General features: G+C 29.1%; 1 protein-coding gene across 3 annotated transcripts in view; it reads right to left on the bottom strand.

The window, feature by feature from the left end:
- LOC107452560 (protein-lysine N-trimethyltransferase SMYD5) overlaps positions 1-13736 on the bottom strand; it is a 125495-nt gene that overhangs the window by 74194 nt on the left and 37565 nt on the right. For all 3 annotated transcript variants that reach the window (XM_043050579.3, XM_087154795.1, XM_016069052.5), the window contains exon 3: positions 3487-3608. In XM_043050579.3, the coding sequence (XP_042906513.2) occupies positions 3487-3608 (122 nt within the window). The remainder of the gene's footprint in view (positions 1-3486; positions 3609-13736) is intronic.

Genomic DNA, 13736 nt, shown 5'->3' with positions numbered 1-13736 from the left:
AAAATATCCATGGGATATTATTATACAACACTATAGTTTCTGAGCTTAAGAACTTAATTAAAACAGCAAAATCAGAATACTTCAAAAACAAATTTTTGAATTGTGATTCAAATGAACAAAAATGGGATCTTGTAAATATTATTGGTAATCAGAGCAAATCACCTACTTTACCTGATATTTTAAACGACTATGAATCTTCTGATCAATTTAATAAATCATTTGCAGATGCTATCAGTCCCTCAAACCCAAATTCAAACAGTTTTCAAATCTATATTTCACCAAGTTTAACCTCGTTTATTTTCTTAGAATTGAATGATTGTGATGTACTTTACTTCATAAAGTCTCTTTCTAATAGAAACTCCTTTGACTATGATGGTATTAATGTAAAATTAATTAAACTATTTGCTCTCAGAAATGTAAATTTTATAACTAATTTCGTCAATACCTCAATCAAGTCATCCATTTTTCCAACTTCTTTAGAAAGAGCAACCATAACTCCTATTTTTAAAACCGGCGATAAAAATTGCTTATCAAACTATAGATCAATTTCAATATTACCTGTTTTTTCCAAAATCATTGAAAAAGCTCTAACTGATAAAATGTACAATTATTTACAACATACAAATTTTTCCTCTAAAAATCAATATGGATTTATTAAAGGCAAAAGTACAGAAAAAGCTCTTTTGGAATTCTCAAAATTTATTCATAATAGTATTGCTGAAAATAAGATAACAGTAGCTATATTTCTTGATATATCAAAAGCTTTTGATAATGTCAATCACAATCTTTTAATAAAAAAATTAGAATTTGCTGGTTTCAGAGGAATTATTTTAAATTGGTTTATTTCATATCTTTCAAACAGAGAACATAGAGTTAAAATCTGAAGTAATTTTAGTAATTATATTTTTCAAACCCTGGTGTTCCTCAAGGATCTATTCTAGGACCCTTATTGTTTATTATATTCATCAATGACTTTTGTCAACTTAAACTTTTTGGTAAGATAATAACATATGCTGATGACTCCGTAATTTTACATTCTTGCACTGATTTAAATCAACTAATTTTTCAAATTGAATCTGATTTACACGTAATTTCAAAATGGTTTACAGTAAATGATTTAAATTTAAATAAAACTAAATATATTTATTTCAGTTTAAGAAAATCAGAATTTAACTTAAATTTAAAATTTCACTGTCTCTCCTGTAAAAGTACTAATGAAAATTGTCAATGCTACATTCTACAATCTGTAAATAATATCAAATATTTAGGACTATATATCGATTCTAATTTGAAATGAAAAACACATATTAACAATTTAGTTAAAAAATTGCGTTTTGTTTTAGTTAAATTTTATCATCTTAAGAATAAAATTCATTTTAATTTTGTAAAAGCACTCTATTACTCCTGGTTTTATTCTTTAATTAATTATGGCGCAATAATATATGGTAGCGAATATGAAACTAATTTACTTCCTTTAATCTCAGTTCAGAATAAATGCTTCAAGATTATTAATTCTCTAAATATAAATAATTCAAGTATTACTACTACCAATATATATACAAGAATTAACCTATTACCATTTCGCCATAATGTATTTTTTCGTATTTTACTTTATTTACACAACAATAAATTAATATGCAAATTAAAAACTAATGCATCTGAAAGGAGACCAACTGAAATACATGAGATTCCCCACTTTACAAAAGAAATTTCACGAAAACAGTTTTTTTACTTAGCACCTAAATTATATAATAAATTACCATTTCAGTTGCAAAATATCCAAACATATTCTTCTTTTAAGCGTGCTTTATTTCAATTTGTGATGAACATTGACGATTTAGTTTCCTATTTTACACTTTAAAGGATGCATTTGATTTTTTATACCAGTCTTGTGCCAATCCAAATGAATTTCTTATGTTACCTTTGTTTTTTTTTAATATGGTTTCATGTATTTTTTTTTTTAATTTCTATTTTAAATTTATTGTATTACCTTTCTTTGTTGCCTGGACAGGATTTTCCTCTTGGTGATGAATATATATTCTTTGTATTTATGTGTTTGTTTTTGTTCCCAATAAAGTTCTGTTTGTTAAAAAAAAAAACATGTGAACATGAATTGCAGTCCATGATTTTCTAATTGGGAGAAAAGTAACAACATATAATTTTTTAAAAGCTAAAATATGAAAAGCAATTTGTGATTTTAAATATTATGAATACGAATCATGATAGATGTTTCTTATGTCTCATTAATGTTAATACAAAATGCGATTTTTAGATCATGTGAATATGGATTATGATGTGACTTTTAAATTGTGAGAAGAATCCAAAAATATGATTTTTAAAACGCGTAAAATACGAATCACGATATGTGATTTTTAACTGTTACAACGAAAAAGAATAGGTTCAGTATGCGTTGTTAAACTTGCACATGTTCATGGGGCTAAAGAAATATGCATATGTATTGAATTATTTTTCTGCAGTACTTAATATAAATTTACACATATTGTTTTTTTATTCTCTCTTGGAAGGTGTCGATTTTATGAAGATACATATTTACTTTTTAAGTTACAAAAAAAAATTTAAAACAGAATCGAATTTCACGAGTTGTAATATTGTGCTAAAATATCAGGATATTCAAAATGCAGTAAATATTGGGATTTTCAAAACTATGCAAAAATCCGTAGCGCTAACAATTGAAACAAAAGCAATCGAAAAACTACATTGATTGAGATTGGATGCATCAAAAAATTAAATTTTAATTTTTAAAAATTAAAATTTTTTTTCTCATTTTGTTCAGGTTGGTGCAGCGGGTTGCAGGTTGTGCACCCCTATTCCATAATATCTAGAAATTATTTCAAATACCCAAGGAAGCAGAATTTTTTCCTTAAATTAATGATACAATGTCCCTTTTAATAATACAATGCCTCCAACTTAAATGCATCTTTATCCATAATTCTCATAAAAATGCATATTTTTATGTGTCTGAGAATTTTAGAGTTGTAAAAATACTAGTAAAATGCAATATTAAACATACATTTTTTTAAAATCAAGAATTCATTCATTCATTTAAGTAAAAAAAAAAATTATATTTTTTTCTTGAAAGAATCATTCTTGACATGAAGAACTTTGTGAAAGGATGATCATTTTTGAAGTTTAGAGCTTTTTGAAAGTTCCATTGAAAATGTTTAGAATTTTATGGAAGCTCTTTTTTTAAGGCATAAAGTACAGTAATAAATAAATAAATGCTCAACATACTTGGAAGTGGGCACAAGCCTGAGTAAAACAGAATTTTTAGCACAACTTAATTGTTTCTTCAGAAGAGACTTTCTAAATTTTTATATTACAATGAAATATTAATTGCTCAGATAAAAAAATGATGAGTTCAAGTAATTACAATAAAATAAATTTTCACAATCAAATGATACAATTTTATAATTGAAATATTAACTTCAACAGACTTGACAAAATTTTTGTAATTTTTTTTTTTACCTCCAAGCATTTTGAAGTTGATCCAAAGGATGCTGAGTATTACCAAGGTAAGATGATGTACATAGTACTTGATGATATTGCTCCCAAGCTTGTTCTCTGCAGTGAACATTGCAATAACTAACCTTCACAATAAAAAAATAAACATTATATATTTTTTCTAAAGCAAAAAACAATATAAATAAAGCACAAAAGGTAAAGAAAGTGCTTTGTTCACTTCTTTTCCTGAATTAAACATTTACATATGCACATTATGCTTTTTAATTCTATAGTGGAAAGTCGCGTACCCGGAATCGGCGGGACTTCCGGAAGTCCGGATATTAGATTTTTCCATATAATAGATCCCCAAGGTAAACAAAGCTTAAAACGATCTGAATCAAGAGGCAAAAAATAAATAAACATTATTTTTCGGGCAATAATGTTTTAGTATTACAATGTTATCTAATCAATCAAAAACAAAATATTAGAAAAAAAATAATTATTGCTTAAAATATAGAAAACAAAAAAAAAATTGACAATTTTGAAAATATTAAATGCTCTCTCCGGCATTTTGAACTAGAACAATTCAAGCAAGAAGGGGAAACTCCCGTCATTCATTAAGGTGGGTAGGTGGAAGAGAAAAATTTATTTCCTCCTTATTTTTCATTCAAGTTGAGGACGGGGAAGTGACAAATTCTTATTTTCTCTCCCATCATTGGCTATCAATCAAGCATAAAGGTGCGTCATGCTGATTGGGTTCTCTTTATTTTTTTCTTGTGTGACTGAAAGTGACTTCCCCTCCCCTCGTTTGCTGTGTTTACATTTAACTGCATTAACATTACATTATTAAATAAAAAGGTTCCAGGAAATGCCTCTTTTACTAGCCAGCTGCATAGGAAAAAAAGGGGGAGGGGACTCAGTTGTGCTCTTTTGAAAACAAATCTTCCTCCTTTCCTGCATTCCAGAGGAGGAGCGCCACTAAGGGTCACTGGGCAGTCTTGGTAGACCTTCTCTTCCCCTTTCTGTTGATTTATGGGTTCAATGCATAAATCACTAGAAGCTAGAAAAGGAAAAAACATGTCAAAAGACCTCTTTTTTTAAGAGAGGGGAAGATGAATAGATGTTTGTTTATTTTGATTGTTAAAGAGTGTCCGGGAAATCGACCCTTCCGAAAAAGGGACATCCAGATATGGGACGTTACGCTGTATTAACAACCCATATAGCACTTACCTTCCGAAACCATTCCCTAGGACCACCAAAATGCGCGGATAAATAGGGGAACGCCGAGGGAAATTCCATTCTAACATTCCTACGGATAACGATACGAAGGAAGTCCTTCAGAAACATCGCCTACGGATATTCCCCCACCGGTCATCCGTTAGAAATCTATCCAATGAATTTTCCTCCCTTGTTATTCCATAGGAGCATCATAATTGGTCTCATTTTTGCCCATGCGCTCTCGTACACTCACTCCGCACTTACGATTACTGGATGCTACGCTACTTATTTGAAGTGAGTTTGAGTTTCAATTGTTCAACATTGCTGGAGTTTCATGAGCAAATAAGTAAATATTAATTCTTACCTTTTTAATATGATGAGATAAATTTTTAAATTCTTTGTAAAAACAGCAACGTCTTTTAATTAAACATATTGAGAAATTGCTGTTTATATGCGTTACTGAAAATACACGAACATGTTTCATTGCTCAATCACTAAGCCTACTAACTGTGATTCTGAAGTAAAGAAACGTTTATAAATAAGTTTTCTTAGATGATCCTATTATGGTAGGTAGTAACTTATATTAAATTTGGTTTTTCTGATAATTTCTGGCTAAAATTTCCATCAAATGATTTAAATCTGCCACAAGTGCACTTAAATACTTTACACCTGAAGTTCTTATAGAAATAATAAAATTATTCTGAGAACTATAATTGGCTAAGTATTCTAATGAAAAATATTTTTAAATATCTCTAAGTATTGTTTAAGTTTAGTTGTTTTGTTTTAAGCATCATTTGTTAATTCAGTTGTTTTGTTTTAAGTATTGTTTTTTTTAAAGTATAATTTTGATCAACTTAATGAATTCTTTAAATGAAATAATATGAAACATACTCCAAAACTTATGAAAACTAAGCTTGCTATTTATAGATTGAATCCAAATAAGTTAAATGTATTCAACTGTTTTTAATATCAATTTCAGAAATATATAAACTTTTTGCTTCTTTATATCAGAACCTACCATTATTCTTCCCGGTAGCGCTTCGCGCTGTCGTGCCACAGTTCCCTGGTTCGATCCTCGGGCCGGGCAGGGTTGACTCAGCCTTTCATCCCTTCAGTGGGTCGATAAATGAGTACCAAGCATGCTTGGGAACTAAACACTGGGGGTTCCGCGTTCGGCAGACCACCTGACCGGAACATCTGCTTCTGCACCCCAGAGCCCAAGGTCAAGAAAACTGAGATGGGCACAGTAGGCCTTGGCCCTCTATGGGCTGTCGCGCCACTGAGTTTAGTTTAGTTACCATTATTCTTCCACTATTCCCAAAATAATAAATTCTTATCTATAGAGAGAGGGTTTAAAATTTATATTATCCTGATACAAATTCTTTCTTGAATATGCATATTAATGTTCATTCAAACATAAATTGAAATTTTATTTTTGTGATTATAAGCCTTATTAGGAGAAATTTTATCTTGTGTAAGATATATGTAATATGAGTATAATTATAAGTAGAATTATTATGCTAGTTGAACTTTAACTGTTCTATAATTTTTATAAGTATGAAATTATAGGCAAAATTTAAAAAATTTTAAAAAAATGTTATTTTAAAAATAATAATTTTTTTTTTCTTTATCAAAATTAAGCGACTGGCCATTTCACTTGCTATGCAACATCTTGTTGTTGCTGCGGAATCTAGATTTTTGATTATTTTACTTTAATAGATATATTTTCCAGAGTAATTATTTCTATTTTTTTGTTTTTGAATTGAAAAATGTTTTTAAAGAAGCGCAAACTTTACACTTTTAAATGTAAACTTAAATAAAAAAGAAAATTTTTAATATTTCTGTGGTAGAGCATACTTTAAGTTTCGGTTTAAATAAAATGTCGTATGTGTTAAAATTAATGGTTATTTGAAATATCTGTTTTATTTCATTAAAATATTTTTCCCTGTATGACTGACTCACAATGTACATTATTGTTTTTTTTAGATACTTATGAAAAAGGTCATCAGTTATTGGTTAGAGCAGAATATTAGTCAGATATTGAGAACAGTACTGATGCAGAAAACAGGTCTAAAAGAAAAAGGAAAGAATATGACGAGAAAGAAATCCGCTACATTAGTAGGCATGCTCTACCAAAGCAGCCTTTGAAAGAACAATGTATAAATAGTGTCGAAAAGTTGAGTATCAAAAAGTTCAGCCACGATGTAGATGTTCAACCACAGCCACATTCAAGTACCTATAAATTATTCTATATTAGTTTTCAACTGAATAATTGTTCATAATATTTCTTTAGAGCAAATATAATAAATTAAGTGGAGTACCAGGGCTTTAGCCAGAATTGTTTTTCGGGGGGTGATGCAAATATATATGTATTCATTATTGTGTTGATTAATAATAATTTATGATATAAAAAAATATGTATTTGTAACATGTATAATGCATGGAGAATTTATACAACAAGATTAAAAGTAGTGATCGAAAAATTTTAAAAATTGCTTTTTTAAAAATTAATTGCTTCAATTCTAATCAGATTATAATTCATCCTTCTGCAAAGTTTAACATAAAAATTTACATTATATTAATACAAAATTATGCATTAAATAAAAATAAGGAAATTTTTAAGAAAAATAATTGTTATTAACCAATAACGCTGAATTATTACAAAATAAAGTTTATTTAAATGCTTAATCTATTAATATTGATATTTGCTATAAATTTGAAGAACTTGCCGTTTTTTTTTTTTTTGCTTTTTCACCTTTTGAATATAAATAACATTCTTCAGTGTGACTTTAAGATTTGTAGATCAGTACAGCACTTCGAGTAAAAAAAAATTTCTCTCTATAATATAAAAGGATAATGGCAAACAGCTAGCCAATAAGAATATTCCTTTTGTATGACATCATGGATGTTTGAATGTAAAACCTTTTTCATTCAAGATACATAAGTATGCATGTAAAATTAGTAGAAACTGGAGTTATGGTTATTGTTATTGATGTTTTTAAGTTCTTAAAATGTCGTGGTTGCACACTTGCTTTTAAATTTCAAGAAATTAAAATGCAAATAATAGCAGAAATTTTGGAGCAAACTTATGATTATATTGGCCAGTTTATTAATCAGAGCAATTTTTGGATAGATGTCATGTTGTTTTACAAATTCTTGTTTAAAAATTAAAATTGTAGGTGATAAAACTGAGGACGAAAAGCAGATAATCAGTAGCATTGTTAATTAAAAAAAGTTCTTTAAGTTTTTTTTTCTCTTCCCAAATTTCATAATTTTTTTTACCTCTTTTGTATGTATGTAAAGTAAATAATAGCTAATGTTTGTTTAATTTGACCATTGTTTTGCAAGTTTCCAGTCTACCATTTAAGGTCTTATAAATGATATGCAAATTTATATGGGTTGATAAAAATGGGTTTGGATTATATTTTGATTTATTTATTTAATGAAAGCATTACACATGCTGCCAACGTCAAAGGATTTATTAATTTAGCAGCAAAACAAGCTCAGGTCGCAAAGTGATCTGGAGAGAACTGCGTATCTGTTTTGGGGTTGGTAAGCGTTTGCGAGCAGGGGCAGGGGTTCCTAGTAAAATTAAACAATGAATTGGTTTAAAGGCTATATAATCTTCTCTTATTTTAGTATTGACTGGAAATATATTGTGTGGTATTCAGGGGTGATTGTGAGGCCAAGTCAAAATTCCAGAAAATTTCTTGAGTTAAAAAAAAAAGTTTAAAATGAAAAATTAGAAAAAAATTTAAACAAGGTTTTTTTTTCCTTTTTTTCAATATTTCTTAGTTTACTTAAAAGAGTTTTAAAATTTTACACATACCTATACCATTTACACATATCTATGATGACCTGGAGAAGTAATTAAAATTTACAAATATGTCTTTCCTTCTTGAGTTTATGATTATAACAAATATTTACTGATAAAAAATGAATATTAATCATGAATATAAGCTTATCAAGTATATCTCTGACTCTCCCTTACAAACAAATAAAATAAACTGTGTTTTTGAGTTCCACCTTTGAAAATTTGATTTCCGGAAACTTCTGTGATCAATGATTTTTTTAAACGTCTTGACCTTCGATCTCCGGAAACTTCCAGATCACTGTTAGCGAAAAGCCCAGAAATCCGGATTTTTTCCGGAGCACAATCAGCCCTGGGTATTGCTATTCATGAAACAAAAAAAAATATTTTTGTTTAAAAAAAGATAAGTTACATAATTTATATTCAGCAAAATTTGTTTATTAGGATAAAATACATTTCTCACGTGGAATATTTGAAATTTTCATTTTAGGTTTGCAGTCTAAAAAATATGCGAGCTAACCACGTCAAAATTCATGCTGGTACCAGCAACAAAAATATGCTAGTTTTTGCTATGTATTGCGAGGTCTGCTAGATTTTCATGCTAGCATATGCTTTTTAATGCTTGCCAGCATCTCATGCTAGATAACTAGCATACATCGTACTAGCATGATAAGCTATGTACAAGCATCTCATGCTTATTAGCTGTTTAAGCTGGCTCCCTAGCATGGTAAGGTAGGTACCATAGCAAGCTACTATATGCTTTTTTATGCTTGCCAGCATCACATGCTAGATACCTAGCATACATCGTCCTAGCATGATAAGCTATGTACAAGCATCTCATGCTTATTAGCTGTTTAAGCTGGCTCCCAAGCATGGTAAGGTAGGTACCTTAGCAAGCTATTATATGCTTTTTTTTGCTTGCCAGCATCACATGCCAGATACCTAGCATTCATCGTAATAGCATGATAAGCTATGTGCAAGCATCTCATGCTTATTAGCTGTTTAAGCTGACTCCCAAGCATGGAAAGGTAGATATACCTTAACAATCTATTACATGCTTTTTCATATTTGCCAGCTTAATATGCTCTACAGACAGCTTAAGCGAAAATAGCATTTTTTATTTTTATCAAATCCTTAGACCTTGTTATATTTATTTAAAGCAGGTCCCTAGAACTTATTTAAATTTTATTATGAAGATTATAAAATTGTTATTATGGAGAGTAAATAAATATAAAATTTGTAAAATGTAAGAATAAAAAATGCAAAACAGTTTGCTTCTTCATAAGGTCTCTTCCAGATGGTTATGTGTTAAAAGTAAAAACCTAACAGACTTTATCTTTAGTTGGAAAAAGCGGTAAAAACTGTTCCACCTTGTTGTTATCATTCCAAAAATATTGTTTGTGTATTTATTAAGTCTCATATAAGGCAAAATTCATGCATGCTCATCAAAATTCAGACTGGTACCAGCAACAAAAATATGCCGATTTCAAACTCATGCTGGAACAGCAAAAATTCCTAGCAACGGATGGTAGAATTCTCTTGCTGGAATAGCAAAAATTCCTAGCAACCGATGGTAGAATTCTCATGCTGGAATAGCAGAGAAAACTAGCAAGTGATGGTCGTGATTGTTGCTAGACTAGCAAGATATTCCAGCAACACAAGCTGGTATCTGTATGCTAGACAAGCAAATAAAGTGTACCAATACATACCATGACATGCTAGTAATTTTGCTGGTACCAGCAAATATTTTTGCTAGATCATGCTGGTTTTTTTTCTTTCTTTTTTTGCTGGTATATTGCACTTCAAGCTTGTCTAGCAAATAAATAGCAAAACTTTTAACCTGAATCTAACTTTAATACAAGTTCATTATCGCTGAAGTACATAACATATTTAAATTTGCTTCATTTAGAAATATTTTTGGGATTGCATTCAAATTAAATATTGCATTCGTTATAATTTAACCAAAACATATTATTAACAAGGTTTTATGGAAACATGAGGATGTTTAAGAACATAATAATGATATGGAATTTTTTTAAAAAATTAATTTAGGTTTTCTAACCGAAATAGCCAGCATTTTCATATATTTGAGAAATTCTAACAGAGATTTAAATCAATCAGCAAAATATATAGCTTGACATTTATAGCCAAATGAATCTCTTAGGCAGCAACAGAACAAGACCCCTGACTTTTTACATTACATAGAATATCACGTTAAAAAATATTTAGTCAATATTGCAGAAAAATATATTCCCTTAAAATTTTTTCATTCAAATTTATGTCTGACTTTCATTTGAAGTGATGTTTCTGAATTGAATAGCAAAAGTTCTTAGCAACCGATGGTAGAATTCTCGTGCTGGAATAACGAAAATTCCTAGCAACCGATGGTTGAATTCTCTTGCTGGAATAGCAAAAATTCCTAGCAACCGATGGTAGAATTTTCATGCTGGAATAGCACAGAAAACTAGCAAGTGATGGTCGTGATTGTTGCTAGACTAGCAAGATATTCCAGCAACACAAGCTGGTATCTGTATGCTAGACAAGCAAATAACGCCTGCCAATACATACCATGACATGCTAGTAATTTTGCTGGTACCAGCAAATATTTTTGCTAGATCATGCTGGTTTTTTTTTGCTGGTATATTGCATTTCAAGTTTGTTTAAAAAAATTTTTAACCTGAATCTAGCTTTAATACTAGCTCATTATCGCTGGTATACATAATGTATTTAAATTTGCTTCATTTAGAAATATTTTTGGGATTACATTCAAATTAAATATTGCATTCGCTATAATGTAACCAAAACATATTATTAACAAGGTTTTCCGGAAACATGAGGATGCTTAAGAACATAATAATGATTTTTTTCTATTAATTTAGGTTTTCTAACCCAAATAGCCAGCATTTTCATATAGTTCTATTTGAGAAATTCTAACAGAGATTTAAATCAATACTATTATACATTTATAACTGAGTCATAAAAAATAATCAGCAAAATATATAGCTTGACATTTATAGCCAAATGAATTTCTTAGGCAGCAACAGAACAAGGCCCGTGACGTTTTACTTTACATAGAATATCACGTTAAAAAAAATTTAGTCAATATTGCAGAAAAATATATTCCCTTAAGATTCTTTCATTCAAATTTATGTCCGACTTTAATTTGAAGTGATGTTTCTGAGGTACAGATAAAAATTAAATTAACCTATTTTTAACTTGTAACGAGAAAAATAAAAACATAGTCCATCTTTATTACATATTGAAAAAATATTCATTTGCATATAGTGATGCTATGCACGTGGTTTTTCTTGCTTGGTCAATAGAGCTATTCATGCTGCATGCGAAAAAACAACATTTGCCAATTTGATGGAAATTCAAACAAAACCTTGTTAGTAAATTCTCCGTCAGAAAATATATTTCACTAATCAGTTTCTTATTCTCATATCCAAAAACCATAAAAGAAAATATTTTTTATACAGTAGGAATGGTTTGTGAGATTTTCCACCTGTGTCAGGCATATAGTTGAGATAGTATTTCAACTCTATGGTGTTCCGCAGTTACTCTAAAATGAATATTGTGCTTTTTCGATTATTAAACTAGTTAATGTTTAAGGAATTTTGCAATTGAAAATAAAATCTAAAAAACTAAATGAAAAACAATAAAAAACTTTCTCTCTCATCCTTTGGGATGTTTCCCAAACAGTCGTCAATAGCCCGGGGAGCAACTCTGGTGCTACAACTCTGCCTGAATCATATTTTTATTTCCCATTTAGTTCTTTTCAAACTAGTTAATATAACTGTTGTGTTAACTTCATAACGAAAATAATGTTTGATAGTTCACGTTTTCACTATTAAACATTTAAACTATTTTAACCAAAATGAAAATGCCCTCTGGGGTCAATTCCAAAGATGTGGTAAAGAATGAGTGCTTGTTTGAATTGCCATTGTGTCGTAAGAAACAGGGGTGTCTTAACAGTTGGGTAAACAGGACAATGCCCAGGGGATCCCAAAATACTTTTTCAATAAAAAGATACTTCATTACCTGTTAAAAGTATTTGGTATCCAGAGATTGAGGGGGCTCCACGTGTTGGCTCCACCTAATGTGTTTGCCCTGGGTGCCCCAAAAGTAGCTACGCTACTATTTAGAAATCCATAAAAATCACCCACAGCTCTCGTACAGCTTTAGAAATCAAATGCTCAATATCTTGAATTATGTAACGTTTAAAATAAATTTGAAAGACCTGTTCATAATGAGCGTAGGTTGCTTCTCCTGCAAATCACACCGTAACATAAGAAAATTTTTGTGAAAAAATTAGTAAAAGTACTTACATTTTTATTAAAAATATGTTCTTTATTGCTCAATTTAATTAATTTTTGAGATCTTTGCAGTATCCAGTGTTATAACTTAAAGTTTGATCACTGTGATTTTAAGAGTTTCATTTCGTCAATAAGCTTTAATAAAATCTTCATATTCGCCAGCATTTAATTAATGTGCAAGTACATAAAAAAAGAGAGAAAGAAAAACTGTTGGAACAATGTTGTCCTTATTTATTTATTTTTTTTCATAATTGTTGTCATTGTCACAATTCTGTCATTATTTTCGAAAGCAAATATCAAAATCTGTTTTTTTTTTTTTTTTTACTGAATGTAAAGTTAAGAAATACAGTACATTTTTGCGATAAGTAGATAAAAAAAATATATATTTATTTATTATCTATATGCATTTTATTAAATATGTTTATATAGAGATATTAAATATGTAGATTTATTTCAAAATATTTATTTATTATTACAAGGAACATAGAACCCTTAATTATATATAAATAACTGACAGAAAACAACTCGGAAATTAATACGAGATAGTTTAAAAAAAGAAAATAAATAAAAAAATTGATGTTTTTTTTATTTTTAATAAACTAAATAAATAACTGAATGTCATAATAGATTTGTTTCTTAATAAAATAAATAATTAAAAAGTTGAAAATTTTATTTAATAAAACTATTTTTCATCGATTATATTTAGTTAATTTGCTTGTTTTTTCTATTTGTTGCTTTTCTCATAAATATTTATATGCAATATTAAAAGCGCATTCTTAAATAACATTAAAAAAAAGGAAAAAATGTACATTTTAATAAAATTCTATTAAAATGCACTCTCTGGGACTAAGTAGACTCAACGTTCTTTTACTCCCTTCAATTAGTGAATTTTCACTGAACTTTTTCAACTTTTGATCCGTAAAACTGGT

This window comes from Parasteatoda tepidariorum, chromosome 11 (assembly GCF_982258835.1).
Source record: "Parasteatoda tepidariorum strain Cologne lab strain chromosome 11, Ptep-v5.0, whole genome shotgun sequence".
Taxonomy (NCBI): Eukaryota; Metazoa; Arthropoda; class Arachnida; order Araneae; family Theridiidae; genus Parasteatoda; species Parasteatoda tepidariorum.
Note: the sequence above shows the minus strand (reverse complement) of the source record. Positions and strands in the feature narration are given on the sequence as shown.